At 41.5% G+C, this 20702-nt stretch overlaps 1 protein-coding gene across 5 annotated transcripts in view; it reads left to right on the forward strand.

Moving 5' to 3' along the window:
• BUB1 (BUB1 mitotic checkpoint serine/threonine kinase) overlaps positions 1–19573 on the forward strand; it is a 44890-nt gene extending 25317 nt beyond the window's left edge. For all 5 annotated transcript variants that reach the window (XM_048842269.2, XM_048842273.2, XM_048842271.2 and 2 more), the window contains 13 exons: positions 263–358; positions 1523–1613; positions 2017–2098; positions 3748–3928; positions 5494–5581; positions 7709–7947; positions 8468–8608; positions 10664–10779; positions 13993–14154; positions 14393–14550; positions 14640–14817; positions 15506–15612; positions 16362–19573. In XM_048842269.2, coding sequence (XP_048698226.2) covers positions 263–358; positions 1523–1613; positions 2017–2098; positions 3748–3928; positions 5494–5581; positions 7709–7947; positions 8468–8608; positions 10664–10779; positions 13993–14154; positions 14393–14550; positions 14640–14817; positions 15506–15612; positions 16362–16557 — 1835 coding nt within the window. In that variant the 3' untranslated portion in view covers positions 16558–19573. The remainder of the gene's footprint in view (positions 1–262; positions 359–1522; positions 1614–2016; positions 2099–3747; positions 3929–5493; positions 5582–7708; positions 7948–8467; positions 8609–10663; positions 10780–13992; positions 14155–14392; positions 14551–14639; positions 14818–15505; positions 15613–16361) is intronic.
• Positions 19574–20702: the final 1129 nt, after the last annotated feature.

Raw genomic sequence — 20702 nt, forward strand, 5'->3', positions numbered from 1 at the left:
ATAAAACTATTAACTATACTTTAAGCCTCATTGAAACACTAGGTAACTTCATGGTACTCAATAAGATATAAAAGTCCACTCTTGTTTCCATTATTTGTTGTTTTGTTCAACACCTGCTGAAGGTGTTTAAATACAGAGTCCAGAAAGACAGTCCAATGATTAGTGCTCTCTTTCTTACCTTTGACGTTTGTCCATAATGAAAAATCCTATAACTTTTGAAAGGTGCTTCTGCAGCTGTTTTGACGTGTTTATTTTCTCTTAGGATTTTTAATGGACATGTTTCAGACACCTATCCTGCCTGAAATGTCTTCTCTTCAAGAAAATGAGGAGAAATTTGAGGCCTATTGTAGAAAAAGTGGTATGTATTTTATCCACAATCACACTGCAACCCAAAATAAATGTTTGTGCCCTATTTAGTTTTGGTGCGGGAGGAGAGCAGTCCTTTGGCTATGCATGGGAAATGGAAGAAGCTTAATCCCGAAGAATTTCATATCATGAATCTGATTTACTGGAAGGCTCTAAATTCTTGTGCAAAGGATTAGGAAAAGTATAAGCACACTTATGTTGCCTACGAAATGCTGTAGAAGAGTGTGCATTAAATTGGGTTTAAATAATTTGTTGCTTCTTTGTAACTATTTCTCTGGCACTTGAAACACAATTCCAGAAAAGATCTAGTTAATACTCTGTTTGATCTGCAAAATTTCAGCCTGAAGAAAGGTCTGCCTCACCCTAACTTTTCCTTCTCTTGTTACTCTGAAGTTTGTGTGCAAGTCAATTTAGCATTTTTGTGTTGGGTCGGGGAGGGACCGCATTTAGACTATGATGTGTATAGTGTTCTTCGCCAAATGTTAGTATCCTAACTGCACGCCTTCATTAATTATACAGTTAACCTGGCAATTTAGCTGTAGCACAATGCATTGGCATGCTGAGATTGGAATGGAGACTGATTTCCTCCAGTCCTGTACTTCTGAGCCAGCGTGCTCTCAATTCCTAGTAGGGTTTCAGTTCTCTGCACAATAAGCCCGGTTATGGCTTTGGAGTGGGAGAAGCTCCATTAATAAACTCCTGTAGTCTTTAGTATAGCAAAAACTAAACTGATTTGTTCCACTGGGTGAAAACTCTGAGGATGCTTCAGGTAGATGGCTGAGATGTGAAGAGGCAGGACCATGTGGCCTTTCATTTTTCTTCCTTCCCACCTCAACCCCTTGCTGATCCTGTTAGCTTGCCCTTTCTTAGAGCAGACAGGGATTTTCTTTAGAACCTATCAGGTCTGTCCCTTACAGCTGTCTCAGGCTGAGAGAGACGCTCTTTTGCTCCATCCCCACCCTGGGACTGAGAATAGTCTTCTGCTTAAAGGATGCGTATGTAATATGCTACTGGAACATGCGTTATGCTGGAGTAGCTAGCATTTCCATTCCCATCAGTTCTCTGATTGTGTAGGGATGAGGATGTAGCCATTTATTATGTTGCTTTTTAGGTAAAGCTGAAACAATATTGACTTAATTCTTTCTTTGTTTTCTAGAGCCTGGTAAAAGCATGAAAGCTAATGCAACTGCCCCCGTTGTGTCTGCTTTTTCCATTTTTGAAGATGAGAATGAAAAAGAAAACAATAGGTAAAGAGAAGCTAGTCACAAATTGAATCTCTTGTCTCCGGCATACCATGCGGGGTCAGTAGTGCCATTCCATTTAGTCCTGCTATGACTGCATTAGCACTATCGGTCTGTTTAGATCTTCAATTTAGGAAGTGTACAGAGGAAATAAGGTTCCCAAAGATTGGGAAAATGCCACATGAGAAGGCCTTGGCTGCTTCTCCATGAAATGGCTGAAGTCTTCTTGAACATAGTTACTGTGATCATGGTTCTTGTGTGGCTTGCCTGGTAAGTGTGAGCAGCTTACTTTCTGAGACCATGACAGGTATGCAGACCAATTTTCTAGAAAGCTAATACCAGCTCTGGCCTCTTAACTTTTGTGTAGGTTATTCTGCTAAAACGACTTCTAAACAGCAGTTTCTGTTAGGTTCCCACAGCAAAAAAACAAGCTTGCCCGGGTCAGAGCCTTCGGAGAACATCCCTTACTCAGATGTGCTGAGCAATCAAAAGTAAGTGTATGCTTATTTCTAGCAAAGCTTAGCCTAATAGAGTAATGTGGAATTGGAGGGCCTTGAAGTGGTTGTCTTTAGTGCTAACCTGTAGTGATCTGCAATTCTATTCCAGCATTGCAAAATTGCTAATCTGTATCTGCACAAAGAATCCCTGGCATATTAAATTTTGTCTCCTAGAAATTTCATAGGCAAGTCACTGGACATCTGCAAAACCTTGAAGCCCTGGGGTATGTTTCCGGGAGTGTGACTTCCCCATCCCATAAACACAACGTCCTTCTACTGAAATGTTTTTATAAATGGGAAAACTATGGTAACACATGGCCCAGATGTTGCATTTAGTGGAATTAAATGTTGCCAGTTCAAATGTCACATGGCTGGAAATGTGAATTGGAGGCCAAAGGATCCCAAAATCAGGTCCTTGTCCATTGTTGCTGGTGTCTGACATAAGCCCTCCTGATTTATGTTAGTCATTGAAGCCCTGCTTTGACTTTTAAAGTATTTTTCTGGCCTTAGGAACTGCCTACAAAAATGACCAGAGGCATGGAAATCTCACTGAGAGAATGAGAAGATTAAGACTTCTCAGTTTAAAAAAGAGATCATTAAGGTGCTTAGTGGAATTCAAAAGAAGGGGTAACAATTATGCAGATAATGTGAATATCCACAGCTGCATTTGCTAGGATAACGAAAGGAAATAAACCTCATGCTTCTGGGTATAAGCTATCCACTGACAGATTTCTTCCTAACCCACCTGGGCAGCTTGTTCCTTAAATGTCTACAACAATCTTTCTTGTACCTTCCTGTGAAGGTTGTGGTCTGGCCACTGTCAGAATACTGGATTAGATAAACCAGTGACCTGATAGGTAGAGATAGCTCTTGTGTTCTCAGAGCTAATCCACTCGCTTTGGAGGGGACACTGCTGGGCTGAATCTGCCTATGTGGGACCTATGACAGAGGAGCTTACTGATCAGAATTCTTGGTGCATGGACATTTTTCCTATATAGGTCTCATAATTGTCATAGCTCCAGTCTGCTGCCTTTGCACCCTCAGTAGCAGCTCATTGCACAGCTCTGCCTTGAGCTTCTAGGGTGGGCTGCTGACCTTCAGGGATTCTTGGCAGCTTTTCTTTGCTCCTCTCTCCTTTCTTCTCTCTTTCCCCTTCCTTCTTCCCCAGCAGTCCCCAAGACCAACAAAATTAATCCGAGGAGAGAAGTTGTCCCTGGAAGAACTGAGGTTCACTCCTCTGAGTGGTCGGGAGCTGAGCATGGGTCTGCACGTGAATATAATGTGCATCTGTGTGGGTGGGGAGGTGGAAGAGGGTGCTTCAGTACTACAATGACTAGAGTAGTCGGGGGCTGTAGTGCCTTACTAGTCCTGCTCCTTGGCCTCTGGGCTGGGTTAAGCTTTGGAATTTGGCAAAGTCCAAGTGTTCAGAGGTGGCCACGGTGGCTTATTTTTGCTAGCAATGGGGAGACTGTATTTCTGCCTGGAGAAGGTCGGACCAGAATACATTGGTTCTCTCATTTGTGTCAACATGTTGAGGGTCTCGATGACTGTTGGCTGGAAAAGCATTGTGAGGTCCTGCATGAACTGCAGGTATCACAGACTTATCAGCTCCCTGGTGAACACTGCTTGATTCTTCTGTGTAGGAAGGAACTCGGACAACAGAGTTCTTGATGGATGACTCCACTGTGTGGGCTCTGCACTGTAATAACAAAACACTGGCGCCCAGTCCCAACAGCACAAGAGACTTTGCACGAGCCACACAGCTTGCTTCAACCCCCTTTGGCTACCTGTCAGCGCACTCGTGGCAAGCCATGGAGGACAAAGGTAAAGGGTTACGTTATAAAACAACGTGTATTTGATTCACCTCTGCTTTACACCGGCCCTGTGCCAGCATCACTTCCCAGATCTCAGCAGCTACTTGGAGTTCATGACCCGCAACATTACAGTATGTGGGTGCTAATTAATTTCAGGAAAAAGAGTAGCAGGGAGAATGAGCCTACATAGCAGCAAAGCTCCTCTGGGAGTTGTAATTTGGTGGGGGAGAGAAGGTAGCAGTTTCCCATTCTGCAAGGATTCCCTGATGAGCAGTTCCTAAAAACCTCCTAAACTACTGTTTCCTGAAAACTCCCTTCAATAGGAGTCAAATCTTAAGTTCCTTGCTTGTCTGTTTCTCCTTCATGGTTGCTTCCATACTTTTTCTCTTGTGTGGAATGCCCTCCCTCAAACCCTAACGCTGCCACACCTTCCAAATCCCTCCTTAAGAACGGCTCCTACCATAGTGCTGACAGAGCACTGGCAACTGACTGGGCAGGCAGGGACCTGAGCCTGTTGCCACTGATTGTAGGTCTCATTAACGAAACATAGCTGTGCCTACTAATTGTACACACAGCCATTCTAAAGGAAATACAAGCTTGTATTACTGCTGCCCCTCCCCCACGTGTCTTTCCACTCTGTTCTGTCTTTGTCTTTAAACTGAATTGAAGGTTCTTTGGGTCAAGAACTCTGTCCAAACAATAAGTGAGAGCATGTCCGTAACATAAGGGTAAAAAATTTAGAGCTTGTAGTTACCAAAATCATTAGCAAGCGAAGAAATTCAGAGCTGCATTTAAACTTGAATAAAAGACATTTCGAAATGCAGCTGAGATTGCCCAAAGAATCCTGTTTGTACCCCTGTCCAAATGCCAGCTTCCATGTTCCCTCAATATTGGCTTTTAGATGTAGTTTTGGGGTCAAGAAACCTGTAGACGGGATCTAAAAACATCTCTCAGCAGGATATTAACATCTGTTGTGTCGAGTGCTGAAAAACGTTTGCAAGTAACGTTCTGTGCTAAATAATATAGAAGAAGCGTTCCTCTCACTTTTTAACGTTTGGAATGAAGAAAACTTAAACCCATGGACTTGTACTTGTTACTGCAAGAGCAGAAGCAGAACACTTTTCAAAATGGGTTCAGTGCCTATTTAAAGAGCTTCTCTGATTCAGTGTGCAGTCAACATTCTGGGACTCTGATGCTGTCCACAGCAACGTTTTTCAATTAAATGTTTAACAGTGACTTCTAGTGCACGTAGGCCATAATCGTCAATCCTGGACAGCTAAAGTTAGTCATGTAAATGAATGACTTGAATTTTAGAGATGCTTTTTGCTCAGAACTCATGGAAGTCTAGAGGAAAACCATTGGGTTGGGAGTTCTCACTACTTTGTTGAATGGGTTAATATGTTCCAGTACTTCTGTCCCAAAATTTACTAAAATCTCCAGTGAACTTCTTGCTAGCTAGTCACACAATCCATAGCAAATGTTTGTGCTGAGTTATACTGGATTTTATTGTAATCACTTATAGTTCACAAACTGCTCTTTAGCAGTGGGACAAACTTGTCATGCACTTTTATTCAGAAAATGCAGTCCACAACAATGATGGTAAGATGGTTCTGGATTCTTCTGAGGAGCAGTACATGGAGGCATCCAATACCAGGAAGCTAAGGTACAGTACGACTTGTTCAGATGTTTGAGATTTCAAATGCCTAAATGAAGACTTCTTGAATGATAGCAGATTCGGCACCTCTTCCACAGTTAATGGATACCTGCTGTTTCACAGATGCGTTTTTCTACATGCTCTAGAATCCACATGCTTACTCAGATTGTCTCAAAATTTTGCTGTGCCTCATGAAGGGTCTGGGTAGGATTAGCTAAGTTTAGGGTTAGAGAGATAAAGCTCCCCGAAAATCATGTTATCAAAATCCTGTGCTCACAATATTTTTTTTTGCGCACACCTGTGGCTCAAACTGTCACTCTAATCCTTCCCAAATTAATATTGCCTGCTTTGAATTGATCTAAGTTAGTGCACAGTACCCACTGCCCTTTGGGAAAGAAATATTTCAGAAATTGTGGGGGTAAAGTTGGGGACTGTAACATGGGTTGACCCAAACTGACCTGCCAAAGAGTGAAATGCATTTGTTCAGCAAGACATCCGAGTAACTGAAGGTACGTCTACACTGCAAAAAAAACAACCTCACGGTGCCAAGTCTCTGAGCCTGGGTCATTTGAGGTAAGGGAAAGGATTAATTAAGGACCTGCTGAAAGGGTCCTGAAGGAAGCAACAGGAGAAGATTCTAGAACTGCTGTGAGCAATAGTCACACAGGTCTATTGTAAGACCTTTGAGCATGGGAAAAAGTTTGGGTTGGAAAGCCAGAGCCAGAAGGCTGAGGGCCTGGGAGAGCAGACTCCATGGGAGTAGAAAAGACTCCAGCCAGGAAGGGCTGAGAGTAGCCTGCCAAGGCCAGGAAGAGATCCAGAGACCAGACTCAAGGCGGAGAAGAGACAAGCCCCAGAGCTGAGCATTATTTTGTGTTTTAGGCCAATAAATTAGGCCCTGGGAAGAAGGGGTATTAATGGACAAAAATAAAGCCTTTGTGGAGTTGGGAGACAGAGGCAGGGCTGCTGCAGAGCTATACCTGGCCAGAGGGTACTGTAGGACAGGCACGCCCATTGAAAGATCAAGTATGTCTTTGCTCGGAGTCCTGTAGCTCTCAGAGGTGCACAAGGGTGTCTTCTTGCAATGGGGATTGTCGGTAACCTGTAGGCATATTCAGTAATGTTCTCCAGGTGTTGGTGAGAGGTGAGTGAAGGCAGTGTCTCAGAGGAATTCTCAAGTTAAGGGTGAAAGGGTGGTATCATTTAGCAAGTTGGGGGGGAATTGTGTCATGGGGTGACTTGGGCTAGGCTCAGTGTTTGAGTGTAGGCCAGGTGCAGGTCATTCCTCTCTGCTGTACCTGAAATAAACCAAAGTTTTGCCTTGACAAAGAAGGTGCTGGACACTGGGAGGGGAGCACTGAAGGTCAGTGTTCTGTATCATTTGTAAATGTTGGGTGCTTGCTAGTATGTGTTGTGATGGGGCATTGCTCAAAGAAGGTAGTGAAGGTTGCATTACAGAGGTAGCATGAATTTACTTTAACTTTATTTCCTGAGTTTTCAGATATTTGACTTTAGCAACTCTCCACATTCTGGAAGGACATGAGGCAGCACTACACAAATTTCAATTCTATATTAAAGCCCTTTTGGGTAGTTAATTAGGGCTTCCACACAACGCTAGTATCCCAAATAGCTACATGGGGAACCCTGTGGATGGCAGAGGAGCCTCTTGCAAAAGCTCTTGCTTTTTTTCTCTTTCAGTATGAATATGCTGTCCTTCACTGTCTGGGAATTTGTCTGGGGTTGTCCATGCATCTGGATAAGTGATGCTTGCTTGTTTTAAATGGAAATAGATAATCTGGACCACAACTCTGCAGCAAGGGATGGAATCTGTGGCTGGGGAATCAGAGTACATGGGGGCCCTACCCGTTGGGAAAGTTCTCCTGAACCCTAGGCATTAAAGTAGTTGACTCAAGCCCTGAAGTGTGAGGATGTGTTTCACATAAATTTTTTCAAGAACATACAAAAATGCAGTGAGATTAATTTAAAGGAATACAGATACATGCCATTATTGACATTGGGGCAAAAGAATGCAAACATAAGTTTATTGTTTTAAATGTTTTTATCTTTTTTGGGACATAGGGAGGGCCAGTTCATTATTGGCAAGTAACTTAATGTTTTTTGTATTTAAATATGTAGCCCAGTGTTGGAGCAGAGCCCAGAACAAGGATATCTGTCAGGAAATGCACCCTCTGCAGCTGCTTCTCTAGTGTTAAACCAGCAACTAGCTACTGAGAAGGCTGTGTTGGAGACTTTGCAAGCAGCCAGGGGATATTCAGATGAGGAGATGGTGTTAACTGCATGTAAAGAGTCAGTCAGCACTCCACAGGTTCCCGTGTGTGCAGAGGACAGGACATACCAGAATGTTAAAGCTCCAGGTACTAAGGGTCAACAGTATCATTCCTCTGTTAAAGCTGGGATTTAGGTAGCTGTATATACTTAGTATTTCCTTCCAATGCGCAGTTGGTCTGAAGCAAGCAACTATGAATCTATTAAATGTCTTGCAATTTCTCTAAAAAGTGTTCCTTATGAGTAATGATCCAACAGCATGTGGAGGGATAAGGCTGCATATTTCCTGCATCTTGTGAGGTGCTGAGTGCCCTCAACTCCACTGAATTTGTTGGAACCTGAGGATTCTCTCAGCTCCTCTGTCAGATCAGGTCCAAAGGTTTGGCTTTATTAATGCCTGTGTTTTCAGGTAACAATAGCTTTTATATTCCTTTTATTAAACTGTTTCACCCACTCAGCTAAATCTTGGATCATCAAAACCAAGACATACATAAGGGTTCATGGTAGGATAATCTGTCATTCATGCTTATCACTAGATTGTAGACTTGTGTTCCTCTATTTACTCACATTTTACATACAGCCTACAAATTCTCTCTCCCTTCCATGAAGTCATTGTTGAAAACCCTTGGGACGAGGGCTTAATTCGCAAACTTCTATCAAGGCTACCTAAACCACTGAGTACCTACTCTAATACTTTTGAATGGAAATCCAATCTTCCCACTGTCAAACTGAAGACTGAACTTACACTAGGTAAGAACCGCCATTTTGACACATTGATTGCACTGTGTCTGAAAATTGCTTTAGATACACTGGGCAGTAAAAAAATTAATTCTTTTACATTTATTCAGAAAACCTTCCAAAAATGGCTCCCAGATTGTTTAAAGAACTTAGGGTTCAACAGTGGACCCATTTAAAAATTGCTGTATTTGGATATTATCAGCCTCTCTGTCTCTGAGAGGGAACCAATAAAGTACTTGACATGGAATTCTGAGGCTTGTATGGAACAACAATAATCCTATTTCAACAGAGATGTTGTATGTTATAGTAATTACAGCATACCTGCATGACTTAAATGTTAGTGTTCCCACTAATGGGATACACTTTAGAGTCTGACTACTCACATGCAGTTGTAGGCAAGCAGCAGACACCACCAGTTTGGTTAACCTAATATACCCTCTCTACACACCTGCTCATCATTTGAAAGCTTATGATGTCTACTTTAAGATGAGGTCTGATGTGGAGCTGTCAAATGGTGCTGTTACCATAGAAGTAGGGATAAACAATGACACCAATATGTTAAAATGACCACTTTGAAATATTTGCATTTGTTTCTGTTAGTTTACTGACTATATATAATTTCAAGACTTAAAATTGGATTTCTTTGTGGCCTCAAAACATCACAATAACAATCTAAATGGTAAAAACAAATCTGATAATAAATTTGTGTAGGTATCATTGAAATGTAATAGCACTGGTGACGTTTCTAGTCAACTTCATTATCATCTTGTTCATTGTTATGATCTCTGTCAAGAATGCTTGGGTTACCACAGTGTTCATTGCCTTAGCATGTACGCATTTCTGTGCAGGGAGGATGATTCTGACTACAGACACAGTTGATTGTGCAGTGTATGACATTTGCCTCCAGCCATCATTTGTATGGCAGTCCTGGCACCTCTGATGTACACTGTAGTTTCTTTGTTGCATGCTCTTAGTTCATGGATTTTTTCAGCTTGAGCTTCCAGCTGAGGGCCTAATTCAGCTTTGTTCTCATTGTTCCATCAGCATCATCAGTGGTTTGAGCATTGGCCTACTAAACCCAGGGTTGTGAGTTCAATCCTTGAGGGGGCCATTTAGGGATCTGGGGCAAAAATTGAGGATTGGTCCTGCTTTGAGCAGGGGGTTGGACTAGTTGACTTCCTGAGGTACCTTCCAACCCTGATAGTCTATGATTCTATATATACTAACGATATACATATTTTGAACTATGCAGTACAATTTGCTGCAACTGGTACACAACCTTCAATGCCAGACTGATCTTGTTAGCAAACTTAAGCTGAAAATATGGATAACTATTATTATCACTAGTGAGATACTTCAACAATTAAGACTATGCCATGAGAAAATATTTCATGTTGGTATATTGCAAAATGCTGCTATTTGCCATTTTTTGCCACGTGCTAAACAGCTGCATCATTTCGGGGATGGGGGGAATACTTGCCCTTGCAAAACCAGTAAAAAAAAAATCTCTTAATACATTGTCATTTGGTAGCTTTGACCAATAAAACACCATCTTAAGGTGTTGAAATTAAGCAGTAAAAACTGTGGTCATAGTCACATTGCAGTATTTCTGGAACTGCAAACAATGAAACTAATTTTGGATACCATTGTTTCACCTCGTTTACAGCACTTCTTGACAGCTTCACAGCATACCACCTGTAAACATACATAAAATAAGCTTGCAAATGATATATGATGTGGATTTGTGTAGACTGGATACACTAAACTCCAAAATTACTGTCTTTTTTGGAGAAAATTGCCACACACCTCCTAGAAAGCATTATTGTAATTGCAATATGAGGGTGCCATGGAGCTTCTGAGGTTTTAAACTTATTTAATACCTGTTTGTTACACAGCACCGAGACCAACAGTAAAGGTGTTTATAATGCACCAAAGCAATAACGTGCAGTGCTGCTATAATGTGCTTGGCCAGTTCATTCTGTCTAGAAAGCTTTGCTGAAGAGGAAGTTTTGTAAATAGAACTCATTAATCTATTGTATCTTTCATCTCCTTCCTAAACTGCCAAAGGTTCTAAATCATTCCATGTGGATTGCTTACTTGGAGAAGGGGCTTTTGCTCATGTCTATCAGGCTTCTGTCCTGGATACAAATAACCCTAAAAATAACCAGAAAGTAATATTAAAGGTAAGTGGCTTTGGTTCTGAATAGCTTGTCATATAACTTTTAGAGCTGGTTTCGCTGAGGTCCCTTAGTAATTCAACCAATAGTCTGAGATGTGTAACTAAGTGGATTCCTTAAAGTGCCTAACCTCTAAGGCAGTGGTTCTCAACCAGGGGTACACGTACCGCTCAGGGTACGCAGAGGTCTTCCGGGGGGTACATCAACTCATCTAGATATTTGCCTAGTTTTACAACGGTCACTAGTGAAGTCAGTACAAACTAAAATTTCATATAAATGACTTGTTTATACTGCTCTATATACTATACACTGACATGTAAATACAAAATTTATATGCCAATTGGTTTATTTTATAAATATATGATAAAAATGGAAAGTAAGCAAATGTTCAGTAATAGTGTGCTGTGACACTTTTTTGTATTTTTAAGCAAGTAGTTTTTAAGTGAGGTGAAACTTGGGGGGGTACACAAGACAAATCAGACTCCTGAAAGGGTACAGTAATCTGCAAAGTTGGAGAACAACTGCTCTAAATGAACTTTGTCTGGCTTCAGTTTCCAGTCATTGGTTCCTGTTATGCCTTTCACAGCGAAGTTAATGAGCCCTCCAATACCTGGTATTTTTTCCCTGTGAATATACTTAGGTGCTAATCAAGTCAGCTCTCAATCTTTTTGATAAGCGAAAACGATTGAGTTCCCATAATTCACTGTAAGGCAGCCTTTTTCTAGTCCTTGAATATTGTTTTTTTGTTTGTTTGTTTGGCTCTTCTCTGCACCCTCTACTTCAAAGAATGAGAAAAGCAAGTTTTTAAATGTGATTTTTTTTTTAACCTGATAGTGGTTTCAGTACATAGATTCCTTGGTTCTAGTACTTAATGCGAAGTGGAAATTGGGTTTCCAGTGTTGAACTAGCCTCCTCTATGGCTATTTGTCATAAATTGTCACTGTAAGCAAGATGTGTACTGCCTGCAGTAGGCTTAAATGACAATTTTAGTCTTATTTTAAATAAAAGACAATCTATATAGAAATAAGAGCTTCTAACCACATGAGCAATCATATTGCTGTGAACTGAATGGTTCGAGCACTTTTCAAGATCAGTCATAGAGTTCAAGGCCAGAAAGTTCCAGATCAACTAGTCTGACATGCTGTATATCACAGGCCACCAACACCACCAGGCAGAGAATGGAAGGACTAAGGTGCAGCAAGACCCTGCCATGGCAGGGAATTAAATGAGAGATACCCGTAATATTAAATCTTGGCAAGGTGGAAGTTGTGAATTAGCCTAAACAAACATTCTTCTTTGAGTAGCATCCCTGTGGGTGCTCCACTGTAGGTGTGTCTGCATCCCTGCGCTGCTAATCAGAGACCTTCGGTAGCAGTGTCCCTTCACCCCACACACGTGCTGCCACCCCTCATGCTCTGCCATGAGGCTATCCAGTGCTGTGCACACGAACCCTCCTCAGTTCCTTCCCAGTCACCCCTGGCTAGAGATGGAGCTTTAGCTGTCCATTTGTGGATTGTTAACTTCTTTAGAATTGTTAGTTTTTAGCTACCTTTTGGAGCTTCCCTTTAACAACAAGAAAGAAAGGGATAAAGAAATTACTTATTAAAAAAAAACCCCATCCCTTTATTTTAGAGTTTGTTCTTTTCTTCAGGCACCTGTCTGGGGATCCCCATGACAGGGTATATCCTAAGTACACTTAATAGCAAGGGTATTCAGTTTTTTTCCCACCCAACTATTAAGAGATTTCTCAAAGGCATCACAAACCTCTTTCTCCAATCCAGACTTCCTACCCCACAGTGGGATCTCAATCTAGTGTGAAAAGGACCGACTAGACTGCCATTTGATCCCATGGCCACTTGTTCTTTAACTCACCTTTTCATGAAGACAGCATTCCTGATCTCCATCACCTTGGCAAGAAGGATAAGGGAGATAGCGCCTCTGATGGAGCATTCTTCCCTGACACAGTCACACTCAGACCACATCTGAAATTTACCCTCAAAGTGATTTCCGCATTTCATGTGACCCAACTTATTTACCTTCCCACCTTTTATCCCAAACCCCATCAGGATAATAGGGAAGCCATCTGCCATACTCTCAGCGTAAGAAGGGCCTTGGCCTTCTATTTGGACAGGACAAAAGTTTTTAGAAAATCTCTGAGACTCTTCCTCTCCATTGTGGATCGGTCTAAAGGCATAGCAGTTTCAGCTCAAAGACTCATCAAATGGACCTCAAACTGTATCAAACTCTGTTGCCACATTCACAATTTAGCACCCCCATCCACAATCTGCACACACTCTACGAGATCGGTCTCCTTGTCCATCACCTTCTCCAAGGGTATCTCTATATCCAAAATCTGCAGAGTAGCTACCTGGGCATCTGCTGAACTTTTGCTGAACACTATGCCATACTAGAGGACTCTGCTGCAGACACCAAATTCAGCACCATGGTTCTATCATCCATAATAAATTTGATTCAAAAGCCGCAGCCTCCGGCGGGGGGTACTGCTCAGGAGTCACCTACAGTAGAGCATCCATAGGGACACTTACTCGAAGAATCAGAGGGGTAGCCGTGTTAGTCTGGATCTGTAAAAATGGCAGAGAGTCCTGTGGCACCTTCTAGACTAACAGACGTATTGGAGCATAAGCTTTCGTGCGTCTGACGAAGTGGGTATTCACCCACAAAAGCTTATGCTCCAATACGTCTGTTAGTCTAGAAGGTGCCACAGGACTCTTTGCCGCTTTTACTCAAAGAAGAAGTTACTCACCTTGTGCAGTAACGATGGTTCTTTGAGATGTGTCCCTATGGGTGCTCCGTGACCAACTCTCTTCCCCTCTACTTTGGAGTTCTTATCAACTGTGTGGTAGAGAAGGAACTGGCTGGTTAGCCTTGTGACAGAGAACGGAGGGGTGTGGGGGAAGCAGCTTATTCTCAGGCCAAACAGATGCAGCTGCCAAAGTTCTCCAATCAGCAGTGCAGGGATTCAGACTCACTCACGGTTGAGCACCCATAGGGACACACATCTGGAAGAACCATCATTACTGCACAAGGTGAGTAACAACTTCTTCTAATGGTTCTAGAACTTATTATCTAGATAAGAAGAAAAATGCCCAAGCACTTAGGTCACTGTAATTATATGGGAAGATTTTCCCGTCTTCCTTCAATTTACGAGAGAAACCCATTGGATTATATCACTATTTAATATGGAGTGTTTGGTTACAGGTGCAGAAGCCTGCAAACCCTTGGGAGTTCTATATAGCATTTCAGCTGATGGAGAGGCTTAAACCAAGTGTGCGACATCTCTACATCCAGTTTTATTCTGCTCACTTCTTCCAAAACGGAAGTATATTAGTTGGTGAGCTATACAACTATGGAACTTTACTGGTAGGTGCACTAAGACTTGTGGGCTGAAGAGGCATATTTGTAACCTTTTAGGAATTAAAATGCATTACAATGCATAGTAATCCATTGTTCCTCTTCGCTTTACAAAAACACGTGTTGTAGGTTTATTTTCCAACACTCTGTTTTGGAAATACGGAGCTACAATGTATATTATGTAAAGCTATCTTTTGGTGTGGCTGACATTCTTTCTCTCTTCCCATCCCCATATCTTTGTCTATAGAATACTATAAATATTTACAAAAAGCTTCCTGAAAAAGTGATGCCTCAAGCACTAGTAATCTATTTTGCTGTAAAAATTCTATATATGGTGGAAGAGCTCCATAACTGTGGAATCATTCATGGTGACATTAAACCTGATAACTTCATACTTGGAGAAAGGCAAGTATTTCCCTTTAGTACCAAAACTACTACCCTTTTCTACTGTGGTTTTAATAATTATGTGGCAATCATTTACTCATTTGCTGCAGGCTTTTGGATAATGACACCTGTGACATAGACAGTCTCTCTCATGGTCTGACAGTCATTGACTTGGGTCAAAGTATAGACCTGAAACTCTTTCCTGAAGGAACTGTGTTTACAGGAAAGTGTGAGACATCTGGATTTCAGTGTATCGAAATGCTGACACAGAAACCATGGAACTACCAGGTATGAGATTACATAGATGTAATAACCTGAGCACTTGGCCCCAATCCACAAATCTATGATTTAGGAGCCTAAGTCCAAGTTTTAGGCTCCCTGCAATCCACAAAACCCCTGTCAAACCCTGTTGGTGCCTAAACTCACGCAGCTCTAAGTTTCTGCCTCTGAGCATGCGCACTTCCACCTCGTTGAAGGCGTCGGGATGCCTTGTATGGGGAGCCTAGACTCTGAACACAGGCTTCGGGGATTGTAATGTTTATGTGGGATTTTGGGTTTTTCTGAGGTTTTTTCCCCCTCCCTCTCTAGGTGCCTAAACGTTAGGTGCCATGATGCTCAATGTTGCAATGCCTAAGTCCCTTTGTGGATCCGGGCCTCGGTGATTAAATTCTGGCCATCTGACATGAGTCCAGTGTTTAAACTTGATAGGCAGGATTCTGCTTGGACATAGCAAAACAGGTTTGCATTTCTATCTGCTGTAACTTCCACTGATAACTAAGATCACAACTGTTGTTATATAAAGGCCTGATCCTGCAACTTCTGCTCAGATGACTTGTCCAGCTGAAATCATAAGGTAGCAAGAAAGTATGTTCCCCGAAATACTTGAGCAGCATGAGTTTTCAGATCACCTTTTAAGTAATAGTGCTAAATTATTAATCTGGACTTCTTCACAATAGACCCATCTCTCTCTGTTTAGACTGATTACTTTGGAATTGCTGGAACAATATACTGCATGCTCTTTGGCACCTACATGAGGGTGAGAAATGAAGAAGGAATCTGGAAAACTGAGGGAGTCTTCAGAAGGTTGGTATCACTGCATCTTAAGGGGAGCTCCTCAGGAGAACTTCTTTATAAAATGCAGCTAAAACTACTCGTTTTAGATGGCTAGAGAGATTTATCTTCTGCACCCAGTTCTGGCGAAGCTGCTAACATAGAATTAGCTTTTTAACTGTCTTAAATGATGATTTAAAACCCATGATTCCAGGCTGAAGTGTGGCAAGTTCATACACACACGTGCTACTTGAGGAGGCATTGTACTTGATGCAGGAAGTCTTTCAGGCACAAACTGCTTTTTCAGCAGTGGGTGTGCCAGATTCCAAGAAGTTAAGGAAAATTTACAGCAAATAGACTTAACACACGACAGTACACTAGTCAGCAAGTTTGACTGGCTTCTTTGTAACATGTTGCTTAGTTAAATTGCATTATCTTGTCTAAGGAGTAAGGTCCACAAATGCCCCGGGTTGGAGGTTCCTGGGTGGATGAAAACATTGGCCTGTTTAAGAAGGCAATGCACTCTATGGGAGAGAGGGAGGCTAGAAGGAAATTCAACTATATAGTCAAGTACCATAACAGGACAGTTGTACTTGTTGCCGCTGTATGACTAGAAAATACACTTGTTTCTTCCTCTTACAATGGGTTTCTCTAAGTGTAGGTAACTCACTTGTTTGCTGTAACTGGAATAAGTGTACCGAACAGGTCAACTGAAACTAAATATATTGAGAACAGTCTGGATATGCTGACTCTGTAATGAAGTGCTTGTTTTTCTCTTCTAGGATTCCTAATGCAGAATTGTGGAATGAGTTATTCTGCAGCCTCCTGAACATACCAGACTGCCATCACCTTCCATCTTTGGGAGCTTTACGCAAAAAGCTAAGAGACTTGTTCCAAAAGTCATATGCTAAGGAAATAAAGTTCCTCCGCAATAGGCTTGTGGTATTGCTCTTAGAAAACAAACGTTCACGAAAATAAGCCTTGAATTTAAAGACTTCTGTTTCTCTTAATATGGAGAGAAGCTTTCTACATATACTTTTAAAATGTCATGTCTTTTCAAAATACACTTGGTTTGCTACTGATCTTTGAGTGAACTTTGTCCTTGACAACTTGAATATTTGCCTCTGCTGTCATGGAGAAACTAATCTACACAAGCTATATGACTTTTTAGGAAATTCTGACTTGAATTTTTAAAGTTACTTTGGCGGACTTCAATGTGGGAGACCAGCTAGAGGTCTCATGCAGCAGTAGCAAAATCTCCTTTGCTTTCAGAAATGATGATTTTTTTCTCTACCACAAGGTATTGTCCATAATAGTTACATCATGTTGGGTACATAATGCATAAAGATGAACTGATAAACAGGTGGAAGGTAGTGGCTGCTTTGAGACCAGTCATTGTGACCAGTTAGGTTCATTATGGGCAAATGGAGGAAAGGCCCAACCAGTTCATGGATTCCATGGCCAGAAGGGACCATTGAGGTCATCAAATGACCTCCATAACATAAGCCAGAGAACTACTTTGACCTGAAACAAAATGTTTCCTACTTGGAATCCCTTTTAGAGCATCTGACAAGGCTGTAATGTCCATTCAAATTGCTTAAAATGGGCTTTTTTTGTAAAGAAAGCAAATCTGACCTGAAAAAATGTGGAATGCAACATAAAAACTGGATTTAATATCATCTCTGACAATTGCAGGAATTTATCCAGAATAGATTAATGTCTATCCTCGTGTGACGTTAGGGCTTCTGTTCAGACCACCAGAACTGATTAGAATTCTGGACCAGCTCTCTGCACAGGAATTGTAATTGTGTCTGTAAAGCTTAGTGAAGGTGTCAGGATTCTTTATCTGGTAGCTGCTGCTCAGAGGTAGAGACATTAGGTTGCCACTTTAGGAACAATAAAAGAATTATACTTCCATCATGCTTGGAGATGTAATTAAATGCTATGTCCTTTTGTAGACAGGAATGTGTTTCCAAACCTAAGCTCACCAGAGACACAGCATCTCCAGCCATCAGAATACTTGATTACTGAAAGAAACGGTATGTGGAATAGTGACACTGCTGCTCCCTAATAGGCTGAATGCCAGCGAATAGAGGCTACACCATAACTCAGAAGACTGGCAAGATTAGGCAGAACCTGCTTTACAATTAACTCGGAAAGAGTTACTATTTAATGTAGCTTTCCTCAGGAGCTTGAGACAATAGTGAATGCAACATGCTGATGGAGACCTTTTGTTTCCTTTTGTTTGCTCAGCCTAAGAGACCTATAGGAACTGAAGCAGGTGTTGAGCTTTCTGATCTATGTCATACAGGGCTTGAAATAAGAAGAAAGCGTTCTCTGCTACTGTAGCATAAAGCTGCTTTCCAGCTGGAATCTGTGCTGATCTTTATGCACTGCTGGAAGACTGAAACAGTGTCCAGGACACCATGTGCTGCATATTATCAATTCTGTGCTTCAGAATAGAACAGTGACCTCAAGGGAGGGCATTGCCCTGTCAGTGACTGGCTGGGTTAAGAGCACTTGATTCTTCAGCTAGCCATTCACCTACAGACAGTGACTGGCGTAGAAACAATCACTACTTTACCCCTGGACACTTTCTTGTCCAGAAGTTTTATGGAGAGTTCCCGTTACAGGTACTGTGACAGGGAAATGGATTTGTGACAGTTTGGGATGCCCATCCTGTTCATCAGACCACCCTTTCCCTGATATTAGTCTTATAGTGCCATCTGATACCCAGCTCCATCTCCCACATCACACAGAACCAAGAGAGGCAGAGTTCAGAAAGCCAGTTGCAGCTGCGGGTAGAAGTCTCCTGTTCCAGGGCTGACAGTACTACTGGGCTGAAGACAAATTGTAGCAAGCAGAAGGCTTCCTACACTTTTAGAGGGAAGTAGGATGGAGCTGATATGGCCTGGGGAGAGGAGAACGTAACTGACACAGGCTACTAATTGGTAGCTTAGAATGTTATGGGAATTTTAGTCACATTTGTAACTATTATGCAGCAACATGACTCAAATTACACGCTTATTCTAGCAATCTTGCCTCGCCAAATTCACAGAAAGCCTGGAGGGGGGAAAAAAGTAAAGTCAGTCACTAGAATCTTAATTAGATATGTGAAGGGTAACCTATTTCACATCTAGCCCAACCTCTGCCAGCAAAGGGAGAAAAAGCTTTTATGGGCACCACCTTCCCTTTCAACACCGCAGACCTCCATTGCTTACTTTGTTCAAAACACTCGATTCTGTTGACAGAGAACAACTGACCTACAGTATTTTGCTAGCACTGCAGCAGGTCTAGTCTCAAATGCCTCCAGAAAGGAGGCTTTTGCTATTTTTGTGGGAGACTTTTCAAAGGATGTGCATTCCCTCCTCACCGCTATTTATCTTTTGCTCCTTCTGTTTGTCTTGTCTACTTGATTTCTGTTTTGTACCTTAAAGGCTGTAGCCCCTCCTCTATTTAGGAGCTTCTCTACCCACCTAATTTTCCATGGTATTGTGGAGTTTGCAAATTGAAACTTAATTAGTTGTAGTAAGAATTCCCTTGGAGTCTGTAATTAGAACATAGAATTTAGAAGAGAAATCATTGCTTCACTAAAGAGCAAATTACAAAGATTACCAATTTGCTAGCACACAAATGTAGCCTGTTGGCAGACGGCTTATACTGAGGTACCAAGGCATCACCCTCTGGTATGTAAAAACACACAGAATGCTTTGTGGACTCTTGTATTGGATTTTTAAATCATTATGCTCCAGCATAAGATATTGATGCTTTCTTAGTACATTTTACAGCGCTTGTTGCCTGGAATACATTTCCAGTTTAAGAAGTGACACCTTTTGTCCTAGGTCTATAGAAAGGAGTTAGGGTAGTCATTTCTACCTTCATGGGGAGCAAGAATTTTTGGAAAGATTGTTCTACGTTTTTGTTTCTGCAATAAGTGAAAAAGTGATTAAGTGATTGCAGTATGTAACTGGAATAAATATCTAAAGCACCCACATGCACTTTGTGTTATATGTAAGAGTATCTTAATTATAAATGCAAAAATTGGCCTGGTCTTTTAAATAAACAGGAAGCTCAAAAAATCCAACTATAACAAAACATGCATGCCCAGAGACCTCAAATTTGAGACTTGAAAGAGAAGCATAAGATCAAAAGCAATTAAAAATAGTCTGTGCTTATTTTGCAATATTGTCTACGTTCTGACATACTGCAGTCAGAATTTGTGTCATAGGAAAAGTCTGAAGAAGAGTTTAAGGAATACCTGCTTGTATAGTTACACTCTCTTGCAGAGACAGGTTCGCTGTCCCATCAGGAGTAGCAGTAATTTCTTCCGCAACCTCTGGATTTATTGTTTTCACATCAGTCTCAATCTACAAAGGCAAAGACAGAATGGATATAGTCTTCTAACGAAAGACAATTTACAGCTGAACACTAGTATTACCAAATCTGAGCCATCCACTTGGTTTGATGTGGAAAGTTAGAGATGCGTTCACTAGCCATGTAGTATTCTAAATTGCACTTGAACAATCTAATCTGACTATGAAAGAAATCTGCTAGTTAGGCCATCTACCAGTGTCTGCCAAATGCTGCACAGTTCAGCGGGAGCTATGTGGCATGTCTGAAGCCACAAGCAACGCACATTTGGCACTATTTTAATCACTAGTGACTAATCTTTGTAAATCTGTTACTCCATGATTTCTGTGCCAGGAGAGTTGAGCATACAGGGCAGCTGTGCTTTCTGAAATAAGAACTTCAGTAAAGCGGTATTTACACTGAGGTAAATGAAGCATTATTCAGCATTTAATCCAAGACAATTTAATTCATCTGCATTTTTCTGTATTTACCCCTTGTTATTTGCAAGTGTGGGGGAACTTAAGTGTGAGGTAGAATCACTTATGATTCTGTCTCCATCTACCGCCAACCTCCTGCTTGACCCTACACTGAATTCATAAGCCTGTATTTATAACATTCTGCAGTTCTGGGAAAGTAGGATGGCACAGCTGTCCTCATGGCATGCTGGAGCAAGGAGGGGATGAGCTGGGAGGGGAAAAAAACTTGGGCACAACAAACAGAATCCCCTCCCTCTTATTCTGACTGGAAAGGATAATCTTGTGAACACTGAGTTT

The sequence above is a fragment of the Caretta caretta genome, chromosome 3 (genome assembly GCF_965140235.1).
Source record: "Caretta caretta isolate rCarCar2 chromosome 3, rCarCar1.hap1, whole genome shotgun sequence".
Lineage (NCBI taxonomy): Eukaryota > Metazoa > Chordata > Testudines > Cheloniidae > Caretta > Caretta caretta.